Source organism: Oryza glaberrima, chromosome 11 (genome assembly GCF_000147395.1).
Source record: "Oryza glaberrima chromosome 11, OglaRS2, whole genome shotgun sequence".
Classification (NCBI taxonomy): domain Eukaryota; kingdom Viridiplantae; phylum Streptophyta; class Magnoliopsida; order Poales; family Poaceae; genus Oryza; species Oryza glaberrima.
Window position 1 is genome coordinate 3,822,913 of NC_068336.1, and position 23,186 is coordinate 3,846,098.

At 41.1% G+C, this 23,186-nt stretch overlaps 3 protein-coding genes across 3 annotated transcripts; 2 read left to right on the top strand and 1 right to left on the bottom strand.

The window, feature by feature from the left end:
• The first annotated feature begins 846 nt into the window (after positions 1–846).
• LOC127754646 (dirigent protein 21-like) lies at positions 847–1,335 on the top strand. The gene has a single exon (XM_052280218.1). It carries the CDS (start codon positions 847–849, stop codon positions 1,333–1,335), a length of 489 nt encoding a protein of 162 aa, XP_052136178.1.
• Positions 1,336–18,226: 16,891 nt separating this feature from the next.
• Positions 18,227–19,089, top strand: LOC127754472 (dirigent protein 22-like). The gene has a single exon (XM_052280020.1). The coding sequence runs from the start codon at positions 18,316–18,318 to the stop codon at positions 18,871–18,873; it is 558 nt and encodes a 185-aa protein (XP_052135980.1). The 5' UTR covers positions 18,227–18,315; the 3' UTR covers positions 18,874–19,089.
• A 1,944-nt stretch (positions 19,090–21,033) lies between these two features.
• Positions 21,034–21,849, bottom strand: LOC127754473 (uncharacterized). The gene is made up of 4 exons (XM_052280022.1): positions 21,697–21,849; positions 21,524–21,590; positions 21,328–21,425; positions 21,034–21,234 (listed from the first exon to the last, which is right to left on the bottom strand). Exons 1-4 carry the CDS (start codon positions 21,847–21,849, stop codon positions 21,034–21,036), a joined length of 519 nt encoding a protein of 172 aa, XP_052135982.1.
• Between the last annotated feature and the right edge of the window lie 1,337 nt (positions 21,850–23,186).

Consider the following 23,186-nt stretch of genomic DNA (forward strand, 5'->3'; position numbering starts at 1 on the left):
AAAGACTCTGAATTAATGCTTGCGGTCAAATCTCGAAATTTTAATTCACGGTAAATAAAATAATTCCTTCTTGTAATTGCTTAAATATTTATTTTATAGTATATGATTTTCTTAATAGTACTGGGACAATTGCTAGCTTTATCTTGTGCATCAATCTTGTGTTCTAACTAATACATGCATGTATGATGTATGCAAGTTCTTTTATACTCTCTGAGACTCTCTATGGCTCAGCGTGCATTTAACTTTGGGTGTGGTTAACAGCTCATTAGCAACTTGCTTAGAGGCTTTCCATGTCCATGTAATATTTGACGAGGAAAACAAATACTCCCTGTTTTCAATGTTTGACGTCGCTTATTTTTTAACTTACTTTTGACTACCTAATCGTCTTATTTAAAAAATTTTGTACAAATATAAAAATATAAAAGTATAAGTCATACCTAAAGTACAATAACAATAAAATAAACCGTAACAAAATAAGATTAGTTACATTTTTTTAATAGGTCGAGTCTCCAAATATATGTAGAAAAGTCAACAATGTTAACTATTAAAAGCCAGACGGCATACTATTACTCCTATACTTAAGTAACCAAACCAAGTGTATCGGAGTATTTTACCTATAGTCAACACTGTATGGATCGATGTGCCTCAATACTGTCCACATGTATATACAATCTAATTGTAGGTTTATATTTAAATATCACTCGATCGATCTACAATAGTTACAAAGTCAACTAGAAAACTTCCATCTATCATCGTCCAACCCTCTAGCTCTTAGGGCTCCCCATGCCTCTATAAATAGCTCATGGTCGAGTTATATCACTCAGCACAACCACTCTAAGATCAAAAATGGCAAAGAGATTAGCACTAATGCTTATGATCTTCCTTGTGCTGGGAGCCAGTTGTAAGGGCCACACACATGGCGGGCCTGGGCCTAGCCCCTCAGGCCATGGCTCCGAGCCGACACACCTACACTTCTACTTCTACGAGAAGGTCAGCGGCCCTTCCCCATCGGCGGTCACGATGGTGAACCCGCCGGACAACACGTCAAATACCTTGTTCGGGATGGTTGTGGTCCTCGACGACCTACTAACTGTGGGGCCCAATCCGAGGTCCAAGCCCGTGGGCCGAGCCCAGGGCATGTACGTCTCGTCAGACCAAACCCGGATCGGGCTCCTGATGGCAACAAACAACGGCAGCATGATTACCGTGCTCGGCAGCAACCACATAGTGGACGATGTCCGTGAGATGCCGATCGTCGGAGGCACCGGCGCCTTCCGCTTTGCTCGAGGATATGTGCAGGCACACACCTATGTAGGACCAAATCATAAGAACTAAGCCAACAAGAGGGGGGGTGAATGGTTGGTATACCCTAAAACCGAAAACTTTTAGCGGAAATAAAAGTTACCCTCGAAATCGACGGAAGTCGGTCTGACCGAGTGGATGCCGCCGGTCTGACCGGTGTTGAATCTCCGGTCTGACCGCCGAGATCGCCTGCTGCGCCTGTCACCGCCGCTGGTCTGACTGCCGCAATGCCACCGGTCTGACCGCCGCAATGCCACCGGTCTGACCGCCGGTGACTTACCGGTTAGACCGCCGAAACCCGGTGAAACACAAATCGAAGAACTCTAAAAGTAGATGACTTTATTGATTATCTCTGTGTTTACAAAGTGCACCAACAGCACTCCTTACAAAAATTTCGACTAAACTCGAAATCCTAACTCAAAACTCAACTCAATTGCTCTCAAAAGCGATACCGGGAAGCCTCACGCTCCCCCTCTATTTATACATGAGGTAGGTAGCCTAAAACCACGAACCAAACTCATACTAAGAGTCCTAAACACCTTAGGAAACCCTCTAGTATAAGAAAGAAACTTTACATAACCAATCGTATCAAACTTGGACTCCTTCCAAATTCGACTCCGCATCCCATACGCACACAATACCTCCATCGTATGCCATATGGAATCCCTATCAACCACGTGCATCAACTCTAGCCTAAGTATCCCGCATAATCTCTGACCACCACGGACGTCGTCTTATCCCCAAGTCGACTCCCGGTCCATCACCGCAAATACTCTCCCGAGACATCAGGTCACCTACACATGAAATAAACAAAGAAACTACATTCCAAGACCAAGCTATCTCCAACTTGACTCATTAGTAGCAAACAACAGTATTACATACGTATAGTATCCATCTAGAAGTCATAACCATGAAATAATCACGGATATCCAAATAAACAACCCGAAACCGAAACCGACACAGCGTCGGCCGGTCAGACCGCGGGCCGGCCGATCCGACCGCTCGATCACCGCCGGTCTGACCGGCACACACTGCCCGGTCTGACCGGTAACATGAAATAACAGAAGTATCCTGTAGATTCACCTGTGAAATCCAATCATCTCCAAAACCACTTCGTGAATAAATTCCAAATAACAAAACCAATAATCTCCAATGCCCAATTGTTCATCACAGAATAATAATCAAAACACCTTTGATTTTACAATTTCCCCCTTGATGAACACATTGGCAAACTCATAAAAAATGTTTTGGTGTTTGGAAAAATAAAAAACAAAAGTTGTAAAAAGCACACTTCGTACAAATGTAAACATCGTGCTTGAAAATCCAAAAGAAATATTCTCCCCCTTTTTAAAAAAAAGAAATTCCCAATTGAACCAAAAACATGCTCTTCTCAACAACTCTTCAAAAAATTTTCCTTGCTTCTCCAAAAATCCAAAAATCTAAAAAAAATTTCACATTACTTCTCCCCCTTTTGACAATGATTTCATCAAGCATAGGAATTATGTTCATTAATGTATAAGAGCTTAGCATACATATAGCATATCAAGTCATGTGTTGCAATTAAAAGAAGATGAACTCATCTATAATAGAACAAGCATGCATTAAAGTATAACCATGAACCAAAGATTTTACAATTAAGCTTGAATCAACAATCAAAATTCATAATTTCATACAATTTATAATGCAACATCTTAACAAGCACATAGGTTGAAAAATAAACACTAAACACATATACCTATTACATTTATCACTCTTTCTCAAATAACCTTTAGCACAAAATAACCAAGAGAATTTTTGAATTTTTTCTTTTCTTGAGCCTTTTTGCTCATATTTTTCTCTTTTATTCCGGGTACGTCCCTGTCGTCAAGACTGTTTCCAGGGATTCGGCACCCATTATTTTGCTCACATCGAATACGTCCTTGTCGTCAAGACTGTTTCCAAGGATTCGGTATTCATTTTTTTCATATTTTTATTCTCTTTTCACAATGAGCAATTAAAGCTATTTAAGGAATAACAATTCAATAAAGCATATATATATATAGCATTTACAAATCAAACCATATGCTAGCATCAACATTGCATATTTGCTTAATTCAAGTATAGAATTTAAGTGTCATGCATCATCTCCCTTAAAAGCGAAATCTAAATCTCATGAAAAGACTAGAATACATACAAGCTATGCTATAGACAAATAAACCTTCAAAGTATTGCTAGCATGCACAAGAAAATACCATATGCATAAACAAAGCTCTCTTTTATCAATTTTTCTCATTGTCATATTATTGCTTGATAAAACCACGAGGTACAAACTCCCCCTCAAACCATGCCAAAAGGATGAATTATGCCCAATTCACCACGAAGAAAAGCAAAGCGATTAGAATCCAAAGGTTTAGTAAAAATATCAGCAAGTTGCAACTTTGTGTCCAAAAACTGCAATTCAACATCTCCCTTCTCAACATGATCCCTCAAAAAGTGAAAACAAATATCAATGTGATTTGTGCGTGAGTATTGAACAGGATTCTTAGCAATATTGATAGCACTAGTATTATCAAAAAAGAGAGGTACTTTCTCAAAAGTAAGACCATAATCTTTCAAAGTAGATAAAAGCCAAAGAATCTGTGAACAACAACTAGCAGCAGCAACATATTCAGATTCAGCACTTGATTGAGCAACACTAGATTGTTTCCTAGAAGACCATGCAATCAATGATGCACCAAGAAAATGACATGTTCCACTAGTACTTTTCCTATCAATTCTACAACCACCAAAATCAGCATCTGAATATCCACTTAAGCATATAGAAGATGAAGTAGAATACTAAATTTCAAACTCAAGTGTATGATTCAAATATCTCATTATTCGCTTGACCGCTTGACAATGTGAAGCACGAGGAGAAGCTTGAAAGCGTGCACACAAACACACAGCAAATTGTATGTCTGGCCTAGAAGCAGTTAGATACAACAAAGATCCAATCATACTTCTATACTCTTTTTGATCAACAACTTCACCATCTTCATCAGGACCCAACACAGCTGTAGAACCAATTGGTGTTGAAATTGGTTTGCAATTCTCCATCTTGAACCGTCTCAAAAGATCCTTCGTATACTTCGTTTGATGCACAAAAGTACCTTGAGGTGTTTGCTTAATTTGCAATCCCAAAAAGTACGATAACTCACCCATCATGCTCATCTCAAATTCCCTGCGCATAGTCTCAGCAAAATCTACAACCAAAGCGTGAGTCGAACAACCAAAGATGATATCATCCACATAAATCTGAACGAAAAGTTGATTATCACCATGCTTAAGAACAAAAAGCGTTTTATCAACCTTTCCCATTGTAAAACCTTTCGCAAGCAAAAAGTTCTTAAGCCTATCATACCATGCCCTAGGAGCTTGTTTCAAACCATACAAAGCTTTAGACAATTTAAAAACATGGTTGGGAAAATCAGGATTTTCAAAACCTAGTGGTTGTTTGACATAAACTTCCTCCTGTATAAAACCATTTAGAAAAGCACTTTTCACATCCATTTGATACAATTTAAAACCTTTTGAAGCAGCAAAAGCCAACAAAAGTCTAATTGCCTCAATTCTAGCAACAGGAGCAAAAGTTTCATCAAAATCCAAACCCTCAACTTGAGTAAAACCTTGAGCAACAAGTCTAGCTTTATTTCTCACAATCAAACCATCCTCATTTTGTTTATTTTTGAAAACCCACTTGGTTCCAATAATATTATGTCCAGAAGGTGGTTCAACTAAAGTCCAAACTTTGTTTCTCTCAAAATTTTCAAGTTCTTCATGCATGGCGTTAATCCACGATTCATCAGTTAATGCATGTGACACATCTTTCGGTTCAAAAGAAGCAACAAATGCAGAATTTGCACAAACATCATGAGTCGTTACCTTAGACCTTGTAGTCCGCTCACCTATATTACCAATGATTTGTTCCGGCGGATGTCGTCGTTGAATGTGCAAAGGAGCAGCGACTTCTGAAGTTGATCCACATTCTGTATCAGTACTGGTCGAAGTTGTAATCTCTAGAGGTCCATCTCGATCAGCATCAACAGTACCCGAACCCAACGACCCTGGCCGGTCTAACCGCACGTCCTGCGCCGGTCTGACTGGAGGTGTGCCGGCGGTCTGACCGGCCTGGCGCCCGGTCTGACCGGCCGAGCCGACCTCATCGTCGTCGTTGTCGTCGCTCTCGTCTTCAAAAATACGACCATCCTCCCCCTGAACCTGTGACAGTGTACCTGCAATATCGAGTCTAGTACCAGGACTAGCCTCATCAAAAGAAACTTCGCAAGTCTCAACGATTTTGTTAGTCTCCAAAATAAGTACACGATAGCCATGAGTATGTGCGGGGTAACCAAGAAGCAATCCATCGGTAGAACGTCCCACAAACTTATCCAAATTTCCAGATTTCAAGACAAAGCACTTGCAACCAAAAACACGCAAATGTGAAACTTTGGGTTGATGTCCAAATCGAAGTTCATAAGAAGTTTTTCCAAGTTTAGATCTCAAGAAAACCCGATTTGAAATATAACAAGCAGTGTTAATAGCCTCAGCCCAAAATTTTCTAGGAGTTTTATATTCATCCAATATCGTTCTACAACACCGTTTTGTTGAGGAACACGAGGAGAAGAAAATTCATGTTCAAGACCTCTTTCGTTGCAAAATTGTTCAAAAGAAGCATTTTTAAATTCACCACCATTATCACTTCAAATTCTTTTCAAAGAACTAGGAAATTCAAGCTCCAATCGAAGAAATAAACCACAAAAGTGTTGAAAAGCTTCGTCCTTAGTTGCCATAAAGAAAACCCAAGAATATCGAGAAAAATCGTCAACAATAACCAACACATACAACTTTCCTCCAACGGATTGCACTCTAGCCGGACCAACAGTGTCCATGTGTAATAACTGTCCCGGTGCATCCGTCATCATAGAAATAATAGGAGCATGTGAAGAAGCAACCATCTTAGCATGACGACACGGTGTACAAACCAAATCAAGATCTTTCTTAGGTTTAGGCAAACCACGAACAAGATCCAAACCACTTAACCTAGTGAGATGATCAAAACCAACATGTCCAAGTCTACGATGCCAAAACATCACATCTTTATCAAACTTAGCAACCAAACATGTTATCACAGGTGAAACAGGATTTTCAAAATCAGCTTTAAACACTCTTCCATAGCGAGAAATATTCAACACAGAATCACCACAAGAATCAAAAACTTTACTTCCAGTTTTCTTAAAGTGAACCTCAAAATTTTCATCAACATTTTGTGAAACTAAAAGCAAATTATACTTTAAGTCCTCAACCAAAGCTACATTCTTCAATTCAAATTTCTCATTTACCTTAACCATACCTGTAGCGAGAACGGCACTCGTAGCAGCATCACCAAAAATAATCGATTCAGTCTTAGATGCCTTCTTTAGGGAGGAGAACCAATTTTTATCACCGGTCATGTGCCGCGAACAACCAGAATCCACGATCCACACGTTCTCCTTCCTTGCCACCAAAGCCTACACACAAGCAGAAGTCGAAGCCTCAGTACTAGGGTTAGATGACAATAAAAATTTAGGAATCCAGTACAGAGACACACGACCAGAAGATCCAATAGGCATATATCCACATGCAAAATCAATTTTAGAATTTTCAGAAAAATTCCTCCGAGGCCGGTCTGACCGAGGGTGTGCAGCCGGTCTGACTGAGGCTTCACCGCCGGTCTGACCGATGGTTGGTCTGACCGGTCGCCGGTCTGACCGCGGAACCCACTGCGGTCTGACCAGTTTCCTCGAGGGAAAACCAGATTTTTGCCACTTTGATTTTGCAAAAGCAATCTCTCTCTCCTTTTTCTGTTTATGAGCTAATCTGAAACAAAAACCAACAATATGTCCATCTTTGCCACAAAAAGAACAAGTATATTTTTCACGATGATTAGACACATTGGTAGAATTAGAAGATTTAGCAACACAAGCAACAACATGAGATTTTGCATGCACAACATTGGATTTTGAAGAAGATGCACTCATAGTAGATATGATACCAGCAGATTTAAAAACAGTTTTGTTAGTATCAGGTTTAACCAAAATCTCACCCCTTCTAGCACCAACACCTAACACAACAGGAGGATGTCTAGAATTATGAGCATAAAGATTAAAACCTGAACCACGATTATGTGTGCTAACCTTTGATTGATCCAAAATCATGTTGAGGTTCTTTTTACCATCAGAAAATCTTAGCAAAGAATTTTTCAAATAAGAAACCTCTTTTTCCAAATTAGTACAATTTTCACAATCTACCATGACACCTTTGCTTTTACGACATTTAGGGCAAGAAAGCACTTCATTGTTTTTCACAACATCTTCCATGTACTCAACACGACCTAAAGCATCTTTCAATTTCAACTTATTCAAATTACATGTTGAGCAATCCAAAACATCATGAGGTTGTTTTAACTTCTTAGCAGAAACCATGTTAAACATCAAACTAGCATGAAAAGCAATTCGATATTTTTGCAACAACTTTTTAGTTAAAAACAACTCATCCAAAGTGCGTGTGTGCAACACAAAACTACAAGCAAGAGAATATCTATTTTTCAAATCATGTGCAGCATTAACATCTCTAATTTTTGAAATCTCATTCATTAAAACCTCACAATTTGAGCAATCATCATCATTAGGAATAAGAGATTTTAATCTAGCAATTTCAGATTTAAGAGATTCAATGATAAATTCCTATTTTCTATACATCTTCTCACACTACTTATTTTTTTTCACTCAAAATATTAATAGCTTCCTCAAAAGCACTTACCTCATTATCTTCATACTCTGTGTCAGATTCACCACGCGCCATGAAGCAAACATCGGAGATGTTCTTTCCCTTATCATCATCTCCACTCTCACCATCTACATCACTTAGTGGCTCAAACGCGGCGCAAACTTGTTGAAAAACCTTCCTAAGATTCTCCATCTTCCTCCCTTGGTATGAACCCTTCGGCTTGTTGTTGTTGTTGGTCTTCTCACCATCTTTGTCTTCTTTTTTGCCTCTCCCAAGCTTAGGACAATGCGAACGAAGATGATCAATTGAACCACATTCAAAGCAACGATTTGGACCACCTCTTTTCCTGTTCCTGGCATTATTCATAGCTCGAGCAATTCTTTTAGCAACCAAAGCCAAATCCTCCTCCTCGATCTGTTCGAGTTGATCATCGGATGTGGCATTAAAAACAGCAAGAAAAGAAGGCTTAGATGAAGAAGCATCAACATCCAAAGAGGAAGAAGAAGAAACTAAAGCACTCGATTTAGAATCAACTTTTCGAGAAAGAACATTCATCTCATGTGTTTTCAATTTTGTATAAAGTGAATTCAAAGTCAAAGTAGACATGTTAACAGACTCCTGAATAGATGTAACTTTCATCTCCCAAATAGACATGTCAAGACCATTCAAAAAGTGGCGAGAAATCTCAGATTGTGGATAATTAGCATCATAAGAAGAATCAACAGATCTAAGATCACTCAAAATTTTATTAAACCGAGAAAGATAGTCATCCAAAGCTTCTCCAGGTTTCATCTCAAATTTAATATACTCCTTTTTGAAAAGATCACGACGAAGTTCTTTAATATTATTTGTTCCTTGATGAAAATTACTCAAAGCAGTCCAAATCTCATGAGCAGTTTGAAGATGGGCAACACGATCATAATCCGAACGAGAAATACCACTCAAAAGAATATTGCGAGCTTTGCAATTTTGTTCAAAAGCAGTTTTTTCAGCAGCAGTATTAATAGCTTCAGGAATCATATAAGGATAAGAAACTTTTCTCCAAATATCATAATCTTCAGCCATAATATAAGATTGCATCCTACTACACCAATGAGAAAAATCAGTTCCATCGAAAACATGAGGCTTAGTTGAAAACCTAGCGGGAGTAGCCATGGCAAAAACTCTAGATCGATAAAAATCCAAAGAAGAAAACAAGGCTCTGATACCACTTGTAGGATCGAATCACAAGAACTAAGCCAACCAGAGGGGGGGTGAATGGTTGTTATACCCTAAAACCGAAAACTTTTAGCGGAAATAAAAGTTACCCTCGAAATCGACGGAAGTCGGCCTGACCGAAGTTGTTCTGCCGGTCTGACCGAGTGGATGCCGCCGGTCTGACCAGTGTTGAATCTCCGGTCTGACCGCCGAGATCGCCTGCTGCGCCTGTCGCCGCCACCGGTCTGACCGCCGTGCTCCCGCCGGTCTGACCGCCGCAATGTCGCCGGTCTGACCGCCGGTGAGTTGCCTGTTAGACCGCCGAAACCCGGTGAAACACAAATCGAAGAACTCTTAAAGTAGATGATGACTTTATTGATTCTCTCTGTGTTTACAAAGTGCACCAACAACACTCCTTACAAAAATTTCAACTAAACTCGAAACGCTAACTCAAAACTCAACTCAATTGCTCTCAAAAGCGATACCGGGAAGCCTCACGCTCCCCCTCTATTTATACATGAGGTAGGCAGCCTAAAGCCACGAACCAAACTCATACTAAGAGTCCTAAACACCTTAGGAAACCCTCTAGTACAAGAAAGAAACTTTACATAACCAATCGTACCAAATTTGGACTCCTTCCAAATTCGACTCCACATCCCATACGCACACAATACCTCCATCGTATGCCATATGGAATCTCTATCAACCACGTGCATCAACTCTAGCCTAAGTATCCCGCATGATCTCTGACCACCACGGACGTCGTCTTATCCCCAAGCCGACTCCCGGTCCATCACCGCAAATACTCTCCCGAGACATCGAGTTACCTACACATGAAATAAACAAAGAAACCATATTCCGAGACCAAGCTATCTCCAACTTGACTCATTAGTAGCAAACAATCGTATCCATTAAGCTAGCTTTTGTGACTTGGAGGGCTTATATTAATTTTATATACTAACAGAAAGAGTAAATTGTATTGGTGATACATAAACTTGTTAGGTGGGTGCAATTTAGTACATAAACATGTAAAACGCTCGTTTCATTACATGAACTTGTCTACTTCATGCGGACAAGGACCAAAATAACTTGTAAATGTTAATTTTACAAAGTTGATGTTGATTAGGATGTGACGTGTATACGTGTAGTAAGCATGCATAAGACATGCCATATTTATAAATTTGGTATCTACTTTATCCCTCATTATGGAAATGATGAATTTCATATATTTCTAACATTTATATCATTGCTTGCTTTTTTAAAATTTTTCTACTATCACTATATCCTATTCTATTTTTTTTATTGAAGAGGTGTATATCTAATAGTAACCTTCTCAGATATATGTTTACATAGTATCCTAATCATCCCCTAAATCAATAAGATTAGCCATGTAATGTCCTTTTTGCCTTCCTCCGCACGCACCAAATAAGTTCATGCACCAAAACAAGCGTTTTACAAGTTCGTGCACTAGATTGCCCCACCTAACAAGTTCGTGTACCGGCGATGCAATTTACTCCTAACAGAAAATTTTCTTCTTGTGTAATGTAATGGGGGAAGGAATACGATGTGTTGCTGTGGGCTGTGGCCTTCTTTTTTTTTCTTTTTTTCTCTTATGAGAGTAGTGGTTTCCCTGCAAGCCCAATTGGAAGAAATATACTGGTCCGGAAACCCATAGAGAAAATGGATTTGAATGAATGAGCTTGAGAGGCCCATCTGAACAGTCATTGCTGTTTCTTGCCTTCATGTGGTACTGCTTTTACTACCTCGGTTGCACAATATACCAATCGAGTCATGCCCAGATTCATAGCACTAAAATGTGTCATATCATATATACAAGGTTATCATCTGGTACAATGGCCGGTGGTATGTTCACCCAAAGATCAAGGGGGCCTGGGGATCCTGGATTTGGAATCAATGAACAAAGCTTTGTTAGGGAAATGGATCTGGAGATTGGAAAATAAGGTTGGTGGTAAAGCTTTTTGACCAGTAAATACATGGGTTGCAAACCCATATCTTTATTGAAATTTAAAAATGGAGACTCCCATTTCTGGCATGGGCTCATGGAGATCAAAAACATCTTTCTGAAATTCTGCTCCAGGGTGATAGGCAATGGTGAAAAGACACTTTTCTGGGAGGACAACTGGATAGGGGGCAAACCTTTAAATGAACAATTCCCCAACCTTTACAACATCACTTTGACAAAACATATAATTGTGGCAAAACTGAAACAAAAAGGGATAAATTGCATCAAGTTTATGAGAAACCTGAGTGGAGGGAGATTGAGAGATTGGCACAAAATTTGTACTAGTTGGGGTGATGTGCAGTTAAAAGATAACTGCAATGACAAACTACGATGGAATTTAACTAAGGATGGAACCATGAACTCTTTCTACAAAGCTTTGAAGCTACAACAAGTGCATTTCCCACAGAAAAAAGTTTGGAAGTTCAGAACTCCTTTGAAGATTAAGGTTTTTTTGTGGCTCTTCACCAAAAATAGGATCTTAACAAAAGACAATTTATACAAGAGAGGCTGGAGAAAAGGGGATAAAAAATGTCAGCTCTGTGATAGAGAGGAGACTGTGCAACACTTGTTTTTTGACTGTCCCCTGGCAAGATTAATGTGGAACACTGCAATTTGTGTCCTGAATCTGAACCCAGCCCTTGATAGTCAAAACATTTTTAGAGATTGGTTGGAAAAACTTGATAAGAACATGAAAGACTTAGTTATGGTAGGAATGGCTGCTATAATTTGGGCCATCTGGAAATCTAGAAATAAAGCTTGTTTTGAAAAAGTTTATCCAAAAGACCCCACTGATGTGATCTTTTTGGCTTGCCATTGAGTTGATTCCTGGGCACTACTGCAAAAGGAGGAGGCAAGTCGAAGAAGACTGCTACTGGGATCCAGACTCATAAGACAGGGCGGCAAATGAAGTCTACAACTCGCAGTTCGGGTGGAGAATCAACAATAAAAGGATTGAGGGATGAGATAGATATAAGTGATGATGTTTTGTAATTCCCTCTCCTTCTTTTTTGCTGTTAGATATCTGTTCAGGCAAAACTTCTGAAAAGAGTCAGGAACCCCTTGTAATAGGGCTAGCTTTTGAATTCTTAACCCCCATTTCTCTGTGGGAGGTTCCGTTTTTCTTTCCTGTTTCTTTCTGAAGACTACTGTAGCTCGATGTTTCATTTCTAATAAAAGAAATGGGAGCCGTCAGGCTCTTGATAAAAAAAATGTATACAAGGTTATTATATTATAGGATGGCAGGAGTAGTTAGGCCATTCACCGAGCTTCTTGTTTGCATTCAGCCTATGTGTGACACGTTGGAGATTTGGTACCACATCCATCTCTGGCGCTACCCACCTGAAGTCCACGCGTCCAAATAAGGGCACTTATTTTTCAGCTAACTTAGTCAGAAAAAGCAAGGGAGACGAGCCTTGGGAAGCGGGTACGATGGATCCGAAGTTGCCGCTCCTCTCCTCCAACTTTTCCGCAACCACCGCGAGGGCTTGGGGACGCCACCGCCTGGACCACCTCCTCGGCCAGATCCGGCGTGTGGGCTCAGGGAGGTCGCCGCCGCCACAGCGTGAGCTCGAGGAGGCTGCCACTGCGTGGCAGCAGCAATGAGGAAGATAGAAGGTGGAAGAAGGAGTCGACGAAGAGAGAGAGAGGCCGCGCCACCGAGGTCGATCTGGAGCCGGCAAGGGAGGCGACGGAGAGGGAGAAGAGCCTCCCGAGATCCGCAACTCGGCGGCGCCGTCATCCGCATCTTTTGCCTGCCCGACGTGGAGCCCCGCCCGGCGTCGTCACCGCTTGGGCCACGCCACCACCTCTCCTCTACGCTGCCATCGTTGTGGCTGTGGCGGCGGCCACTGCCGATGTTGTTTGGGCTTCTAGAGCTGCGGGGGCAGTGCCCCAACGCTCGCTTGTGTTTGGTGGTGTCCGGCTCATCGGCAGGGATGGAGATGGACTCGCGGAGGAGCGGGAGGTTGAGCAATGGCTTTGGCTCCGGCAGCTTTGACCCACGGCGAAGGAGGCAGTGGAGAGGTTTGGGCTCGGACGATGACATCGCTGCCTCCGGCCCTGACGAGGAGAGGTGGAGGTGTGGAGCCCTGCTTGCCACAGGTGCCGCTTCGCTTCCTCCGCCCGAGAGAGAGAGAGAGACTGGTGGGAAAAGTGAGAGGAGAGAGAGGGGGAGAGATAAAAGTGAGGAGAGAGATAGGTAAGACCCACTATAAGTAACATGCATTGTGGAGTATATAGCTAATATGGTTCTTAGTCTATGTGGTATATGAGGTCGGTAAAATTTTGGGACGCATTACTATTGCTCTTAATCATGAAGAGCGGTACACATATATATCATGAATATAACTTGTCACATGCATATACTTTCAACAACTCAACATATCTGAATTGTGGCAAACGTTCTGGTTCAGTGATAGCATAATTCACACAATTATATGCATAGGCCAACCAATTATAATATATGCATGGGCGGCCCAGGCCCGGCGGCACTCTATGCTTCGGGCAGCATCGAAAACTCATGAGCCACAATCAGTGACAAAGCCAGGATTTGGCTAAAAGTCTTGCAGGGGACCTAATTATATAATTATTAATACACTAATTAGGTTAATTACCTAATTATAGATAGGTGATTATATGTGAAACTATTTTTGTTGGAGGGGGCCAGGCCGCTCCGCCACTGGCCACAATGATTTTTTTATCACGTATGGGCAGGTCATTTTAAAACACCCGTAGACCGGCTAATACATGGACGATAATTGTAAGACAATATGGGGTATCTGACCAATAGCCACCATATCTATCCTTGTGTCCTCTTTCACCTTTTTTTTTCTCCAAGTTGCTCCAAATTCCTGCCACCTAACAAATTCGATCGCGATGTCACACCGTTGTTGTGTGCGATATATGGCCTCATTCAATTCATCTCACGCACATATTCACAGTACTCACCGGTGATGACGAAGATACCTTAACCGCTGGTCTCTTCAAGCGGTTATTATCAGCCAGTCCCCGGGTTGTGTCGTCTTGTGCTCTGCTTTAGTGCTTCTTTTGCACCATACGGCTTGTAAGACAGAAAAGGGGAAAACATACAAAGATATCTCACACATCGGGGTTTTTTAGGATTTTTAAAACATATGAATTTAGTGGCACTTTGGATACAGGGACTAAATCCCTGTCACATCGGATGACTGGACGCTAATTTAGATTATTGAACATAGACTAATTACAAAACTAATTACATAGATGGAGGCTAATGCGAGACGAATCTATTAAGCCTAATTAATCCATGATTAACACATGTTTACTGTAGCATCACATAGGCTAATCATGGATTAATTAGGCTCAATAGATTCATCTCGCGGATTAGTCCAGGGTTATGGAATGGGTTTTATCATTAGTCTACGGTTAATACTTTTAATTAGTGTCCCAACATCCGATGTGACAGTGACTAAAATTAGTCCCTATGATCCAAAAACCACATTAAAAGATAGCGAATTTGGATGGTCCGTAGGAAATAAAACACATGAATTTTAGAGGAACTTGTTTTGTAGGAGATATACTAGAGAGGAAAGGCGAGAACACATCCGACTTCTCAAAGGGAAAAAACATGGGGTATATATAAGATCTTGTCATATAGCTTGGTTGTAGCCAGGACAAAGAGCCTATTTAGGGGAGCTTTAAGATTCTGAGAAGCAGCTGCTGAGAAGCTAGCTGAGTAGCTGATGAGAATCTGGAGAAGCTGGGTTAGTTCATTTTTCAAATTCCACAGCTACAGATTCTAAGAATCTGGATAAAAAACTGGATTATTTGGGGGAGCTTCTAACAGCTGCTGCTACTAGAAGCTCCCTCAAACAGGCCCAAAGAGGCTTAGAGACCTCCTACCTTGCTAACATAGACCGCTCTCAGCCATGTATAGTTTTCTCTTTTAACCCTTAGGGGTTTTACTTTATTACCTCTATATTTTAATGAAATAGCACAATATCATATTGATTCCTTAGAAAAAAATGTTGTATAGCTTATTCGTCCCAAAAATTTAGTATAATATGTAAAAATATATGTAAAATAAATAATATTTTCTTTTTTAATAAGATGAATGATCAAACGTTATGTGAAAAGTAAGTGGCGTCGTATGTTTTGGAACGAAGGGAGTATATTGCTTAGGAGTTAAAGGGGTTATTGGTAAGAAAGGGTTTTTTTTCCAAAAGAAGCTAATAGGGAAATTTTGGTAAGAATCGAAATCCTTCAAAATTTATTTGTAATTCCTTTTATCTAAATGAGTGTTAATGGATTGAATCACAAAACTACATATTTGACATTATTTTTTCACAAAAAAATAAATTTAAAGTATTATATTAGAGAACTACAAATTTAAAACATCAGTTTTATCATAAACTACAATTTTTTTCCAACCTCAATAATACTATGGATATAAACTCTAAAATATGTTTTTTTATATAACTTTATCACTAAATATATAGTTTTGTGATACGATGTTTTAAATCTATAGTTCTGTAATAAATTTGACGTTAAATCTAAGTATTTATGGCTATATAAATTTACTCTTCTTTTAAAAAGATATATACGGCGTTGAGAGATAGGAGGTGTCACTGTCTGTGTGGGCCCATATGGCCATGGTTACCAGATATATGTCGGCAACCAGGTCAGCACGACGTAACCCATGCGTCATGCTCGACTCTCTTTAACCTGATTACTGTTGTTGAATGTTGATACATTTCAGAATTCAGCTGATACAAGTTCAGTACTAGGTCTAACTATATCAACAAGGAGTATTTTGCAGCTAGTTGAATTTCTCTAGAGAAGTTTTGTGTCACACTGACAAACTCCTGAAAGAGCTGAATTCTTGATGTTGTAGCTGGAGCATCATTTGAGAGTATGCCTCAAGTGATCGACCTGTTTGTTGTCAGATAGGGGAAGGAGTAACAGACACTACTTCAAAAGCATCAGTTACTCACATCTGTACACAAAGAATTTCAGAATCCGGTTGCCTTCAAAGTTTATCTTCAGCCTCAGCCTTCGTTACGATCCGTTCAACTCGTTCTATCCTGAAATATAAAAAGTCATGTTTTCAACAATGTCTATGTTTAAAAATTTTGACTAATAGTGTTGTACATGCATGTATCATTAGATTCGTATTTAAAAATACATTTTCATATGATGCATAATATATATAGAAGTATCATGATAGTAGAATTGAAATTAATAGTCATAGATTATGTTGGAGACCGTGTAAAAAGCTAATACCTGACATGTGTTACGGAAGGAGGGTTTGTTTGATTTGGTACTATGCCAAAAAGATGGCAATGTGGTATGTTTTGGTAGTGCCATTGTTGGGGAAGTAGCTTCGACCTCAACAACTTCCGGAGAGCCTCCTAATGCGTCGAGGGGGGCCTCCGCTTCGGAGGTATCCTCGGGGGACCCAAAAGGAGGATTCGGGCTCCCCACCGGAGCCAAGTCTAAGGATTGTGGCCTGGCTGACTGGCTCCAGAGGGGAATCCCCTGTCACCGAGCCGGAGGTGAGGCTCCATCAGGGCTTCGCAACAGCTCTGAGGGAGACCAGCTTCGAAGCATCTCCCTTCCTTGACGGAGCCCGAGGCATCAGCAAGGATGGGCGTTCATTAAAGCGCACTAGTAGCCGCCAACCACCCTCGGACACCCAGGTGCGGCTGGTGAGGCAGAGACCGGAGCTCGCCATGGACTGGGGGAGGGATATTACCTAAGTAATAGCCTATAGCCGGGCCATCACGGGAACCCCAAAGTGAGCCAAGATGCCGCCTTAATGGGTGCCATCCCTGCATTTGTCTCCCAGGAAATGACTCAGTTACCCCCTAGATGGGCCTATCTGCTCACTGGGAAGGGTTGAGGTCTGTAGGGTTACGAATGTAATTTCCCATGTCTTGTACATACTATAAATGTGTACATAATCCCCAAATTGAAGAGGAGGAATGCAACAGAAAAGGCTAGAATACACTAGTTGGATTTGCTCCAACACCATTTTTTTTATCAAAATGTGTGTTCTTGGCACATTTTGATAGCAAAACAAATACTAACAAAGTACTATTAAAAGGGTCAACAGTTTGGTATGACTTGGCTTCAAACCAAGATGGTCCGGAGTACAATTTTGTTTCATCTATTTTGTGAAAACAAATTCATCTAGTGATCGATCTAGTATGCGCCTCAGAGCGCATGAAGAGCGTCTGACAGAGATAGGAGAGCAGTAGTAGTAGATCACCCTATAGTCTATTCCCTCCGTAAAAAAAAAAACAACAACTAGTATTGGATGGGATATTTTCTAGTATAAGATTCTTCGTTATACTAGAAAAATATTTCATCCCATACAGTTTGGATTTTTTTTATTTTTTACGGAGGTAGTATAGCTTAGCTGCTTTCAAGCTTCAACGACTACTTCTACCAACATCTGAAACCAACATCCAAGTCATCATGTCCAAGATGTCTCCCTCAACAAGAAAGGCAAACTATCTGATTTGATTTGATTTCGTACGCCAGTAGCTTCAACCCAGATCATCTGGTCCCTCTGCAATTAGTGGCAAAGAAATTGTACTAGTAAAATAATCCATATGATCCATAATGATCTTAGCTTGGTGATCAGTTTCTTTGACACAATCTAGAAGCCGACCAACCACAAAACTTTTTCCAGTGTTTGCTCCACAACCACAGGCAACCAATCGATGCCTCCGTTTGTGCCATTCCAAAGGTAAAGCCAACATTGCATCTGTGCTCATCAACCCTACCACTTGTGATCTTTTCTCTTGCTTCCAGTACTACAAGGTCACCTGGAATCACCAGCCTTTGAGACCAATCGCCGCCCGCCACGTGTCACCTTCCCTTGCACGCCATAGAGCTCATCACACCAAGACCATGGTGGCACTGCTATATAAGTAGCTCATGAGCTTCACCTGAACAACACATCAAGTAGTGACACTCACTCACACGATAGCAAGAAGCTAGCTTGGTTGCTCACATTGAGCTCAACAATGGAGGCCAAGGGAGTGGTGGTGATCACCCTTGTGGTCACACTTGCGGTGGTTGCGAGGGCGGCCCGCCCAGAAGAAACCGGGCCAGGCTTGGCCCGCCGCGGGTCAGCATCCTCACCGACGACTCACCTGCACTTCTACTTCCACGACAAGGTGAGCAAGCCATCACCGACGGCAGTGCGGGTGGTGGACCCGGTGGACCCGTCATCGAGGTCCTTCTTTGGGATGATCAACGTCATGGACGATCCGCTGACGGAGGGGCCCGAGCCCGAGTCCAAGCCCATGGGCCGGGCCCAGGGGCTGTACATGGGCTCAGACCAGGCCAAGCTGGGCTTCCTCCAGGCAATGAACCTGGTGTTCACCGACGGCACCTACAACGGCAGCGTGGTCACCGTGCTCGGCCGCAACTGCCCCTTCGACGACGTCCGGGAGATGCCGGTGATCGGCGGCACCGGCGCCTTCCGCTTCGCCCGCGGCTACGCCCAGGCCAGGACGCACACCCTGGACCTCAAGACCGGCGACGCCATTGTGGAGTACAACGTCTACGTCATGCACTGATCACAACAAGATGGAGATGATGCTTCACACAAAGCGTTTGCATTTCTCTGAATTTTTCACAAGAGTGTTTTTGCCTTCTTCCTCTCTGAAAATAATGGCCCTTGTTGAAAGTGATTCACTCAAGAACACAGGGGAGTTTAGTTGCTGCAGTGTTGATCTTGATACAAAAAAAATGGAGTTCTAGAATCTCTATAAAAGGTGGTTCTTCTTGGTTTAGTCTTTCAGTAATAACTTTCTTGGTTGCAGTAACACACTATACCGAAGAACACAGACAACTTTTAGTTGCAGGCTTAACAAACTTCTGTCATATAATCCTGATTTCTTAAACCAGTGGGAGCTTTGTTTGTGATGCATAATGCATTTATTTATTTCCTTACCTGAAAATGTGTGATGCACATTTTTACTTCACAAACTAAGTTCAGTCTGCAGAGACTGCATTGATGCAGTTTTGGTTAGTCAGCTCATTGCTAAACAATGGTGAAATCATATACTAGTATCTCATTGAGTAGAAGAGTAAACAAGAAAGCATCAGCACATGTGTTGTAGACACATTATGTTGTTCATCACCATTCAATTGAGAAAGTGTTCATGCTAATTTAAGCCCCTGCAAGATGCAAGTGTCAATTTTGAGGAAAAAATACTCATCGATTTGCCAATGGTGTTACCCTCAAAAATAATTTGCCAATGATGGTACCTGCAAACAAGTAATCGTATAGTCTGCACGCGTGCAACATCCATGACAAAAGTTCAGAAATCTTATCAAGGTTATGTTGACATTTTTTAGAAAAAAAAAAGAGCACTAGCTATTGCTTTAAGCATGACTGCTCCTTTCTGCCATCCCCACTATGATCTTAAGGTGAAGTGGCCCAAAAAAGCATCCCTGCTTCCCTGCATAAGCATGATCTTCAATTATTGATCACACTAGTATATATGATATTGGAGAAGAAATTCTGATTATTTGGAGGAAAAATGTTCAGCACATTTTCTTCTCTCTTCCAACCATTTGCACAAAATGTACATGTGAGCTCCTCAAATACAGATTCATGAACTCAAGTATTGCGCGAACATTAAACCAACCTTGTCTAGTATCTAAAGAGCTATAAACTAAATTTCTGCATTATCTCAGTTCTCAGCTAAAACCCTCTCTATTTTAAGGCATCCCTCTCCCTACATCAGAATTTGCAGGGAATCTACACCTAGAATCTAATCGATCACGGCGATGAAATCTTCATCGATATCTGACCAAGTGGTGCTAATGTTACCGAAGCTGGTCGATCCACTGATGCCTGTGCTAGCCGAGCTGGTTGATGATCCACTGGTACTCACTGGTTGATCAAGAGGACCGCTATGGTGCGGCGCATCGGCCCTCAGTCTCGCGGCTTTTATGAGAAGATGAAGGTCCATCACCATGTCAATGATGCAGCCATCAGTCTTCATCTTATCAGCATGGTACAGTGTCTGAACCTTGAGCATCTTACGTTGATCACGGTCACTGAGGCTCCTACAAGAATTTCATGAGGAATTATTAGTGAAATCAGCAATTGTGCTTTTGCATATTGTTCATGACAAAATAGACATGACAGTCATAGTTATATACCCTGATACCAGGCATTCTCTGATCATTCCAGTGTGCTGAGACAGCCTGATGTTCAGATATGTACAAGGTGAGCATCAGGTTATTATTCATTGAATGAACCTGGTGTATATGGCAAGAGATTACAGTACCTTATTGTAAATTCTGCCATTGGGTAGAGCCATTCAAGTCTCCTGGTCATCTCATCGGCGATCTGCGTTTCTGTCCTCTGCAATAAGAAGATGCAAAGTTCAGAAAGAAATGAAGATGAACAGTATATACAGGATACACATTTTTGTCAGGTAATCGGAATTGACAGAAAAGAGTGGTCACCTGGTCGTCAAAATCGCCGTGTCTCATCCTAGGTAGCAAAACTGATCTGATTCTATAAGGCAGTGCATGGAACAATGAATCTACAGCGCATTGCGGAACCGATGATGCGACAGATACCTGCGATTGAAACTTTATGAACAAATAAAATCAGTTCCGACATTTCAGTTAGTGTGCCAAATCAACTGAAAACCGGAAATATGTTTATATCATGCACGACTACACTTGATCAATGACCAAGATCCTAGAACGATGGCCTAATGACTGTCAAAGAATCTTACCAAAACTTGTATGGCGATAACGATCCTTGCGTAATTCAGCTGGAGATCAGCAGACCCTAAAGTTTGCTGAGGGCTCCCATTAGCCTTCACAGATCTATCCTCTTCATGTTCCTTGTAGAAGACACAATTGATCTCAGAAGGCAAGTAATGCACAACGTACACAAGTTCCTCCACAATCTGCAACAGAAACAGCATTTGTGTATTTAACATAAATTCGTTATTGAAAAATGTGATAAACATTAATCATCATATCACACAGTTTTTACGTACTTTTTCAATCTTCTTGACCCAAAGTGCTTTCTTCTTTGCGCTTTGCACGATTTCTTTTTCAATGTTCACCGCATTTTGGAAAGTCTCAAGTGGCATACCTGCACATATAAAAAAATGTTAAGAACTGATGTGAAGAACATAAATAGACATATTTCTGATTAGTTGTGCTGATCACACAAATGGTTTTGGGAAGCACCTGTCTGCTTGGCTTCCCTGTACATCTTCTCGGAGACTCCCAATCGGCGCAATGCTTCAAACAGTATCTGCACAGAAGAAAATAGAACAGCAACATCATTTCAGTGGTTCCTAAAAAGAAAATGTGTTGAACCAACAGTGGTAATGACATTAGAAAATATGTGACTAACACACCTTTGTCTTAGTCACAAGTTCCATCAGATCCTCCATCTTGGATGCTGCTTTTTCATGGGAATACTCCTGAGTTATGGGACCATACTCCAATCTGCGCAGTGACAAGAGGCACACAAATGAACACTCAGATAGAATAAAATATGATTGAGCCATGAATTATACAAGAACAGTAATGTGGTGGCAGCTAAAATTTTACCCAGTGAAATGCTCATCAAGATTGTGCCATTTGGGATCCCTGCACATGTTCCCAAGCCTAGCAACAGATGCCGCAAAATCTTTGAACTGTTGTCTGCATAAACCAAGCCCAATGAATGTAAGAAATCTTGAAAAACACATATAAGTAATAATTTATATAAATAGTAAAAGCATTGAAATTTATAGAAAAAGTCATTAATTACCTAATTTCATCCCCAACAAGAGCAAGCAACTGGCTCTGATCATCTGAGATCAGACTTTGGACGCCTTGGTTCTGAAGCACAACACGTTTCAGGTACCTTATGTTTTCCTCGGAGAGGAAGTTCATCAGGTTGGAACCCATGGCAATTGTGTTGGCTACCTCAAAGGCCAGGATCTTTATTTTTCTACCCTTTTTGGTAGCAATATAGTTCCTTATGCTGCCGATCACGGTCTTCAGTGTCGGAGATTTAGCCACTGGTTTGTTGGAATCCTCTGATGGATTGCCTGATATTCCTTTGCTGGTTCTCCTGACAGAAGTGTCCATTTCTGATACCTAAATGATCAAAGAAAGATTTAGTCTAATTGATGCACGATGTATTGTTCTTGATTAGCCACATCACAAATATTGAAATAGATAGGTTCCTTTTAAAAGGAAATGGTGCATTTTCATGAATGATCCGCAAAAACATAACCAAACTGTGAATATGTCTTCCCCACAAATAAAAAAAAAAATCTATTAATATGTCTTCCACACACACACACACACACAAAGCTGAATATGTCTTCCCCACAAATTAAAAAACTGTGAATGTGTCTTCCCCGCAAAAAAAAAATTGTGAATATGTTTAAAACGTAGATCCTAAATCCCACATTTATGATGTTTCTTTTTATCTCAACCCAGCATATGCATGATGATGCCCTAGCATATTCTTCTCCCTGGAACACCACCATTTCTGAAACTTTCATCCCAAAGAAATCAAATCAATGCATCAAACCACTGCATCAAATCCAGTGTTTAACCACAAAATTAGCAAGCATCAAGAAAGAGTAGCATCTGCTCTTCAAACAAGAAGATGAAGACGAACATGAGTAGTAACCTATAGATATCATACCTTCTCTTTGCCCTTGTCGAGCAATGCTGTCTTCTTGGATGCCGGTGGCGGCGCTTCACCGCCCGCCTTGTGCTCGCCGGAGGCCTCCGGCGCCGTCTTCCTCCTCGAGCTCGAGCTCTTCCCAGAAGACTGCGCCGTCGTCGTCGTCGTCGCCTGCTGCTGCTCGCCATGGGAAGCAAAAGCTTCATCGCCTGAAGACGA

Excerpts from the sequence above, each read along its gene's own strand:
- LOC127754646 (XM_052280218.1), top strand. The coding sequence starts at position 847 with ATGGCAAAGAGATTAGCACTAATGCTTATGATCTTCCTTGTGCTGGGA.
- LOC127754472 (XM_052280020.1), top strand. The coding sequence starts at position 18,316 with ATGGAGGCCAAGGGAGTGGTGGTGATCACCCTTGTGGTCACACTTGCG.
- LOC127754473 (XM_052280022.1), bottom strand. The coding sequence starts at position 21,849 with ATGGCTCAATCATATTTTATTCTATCTGAGTGTTCATTTGTGTGCCTC. Across the intron at positions 21,591-21,696 it reads AACTTGTGACTAAGACAAAG|ATACTGTTTGAAGCATTGCG; the intron begins GTGTGTTAGTCA and ends TCTTCTGTGCAG. Across the intron at positions 21,426-21,523 it reads CAGGGAAGCCAAGCAGACAG|GTATGCCACTTGAGACTTTC; the intron begins GTGCTTCCCAAA and ends TTATATGTGCAG.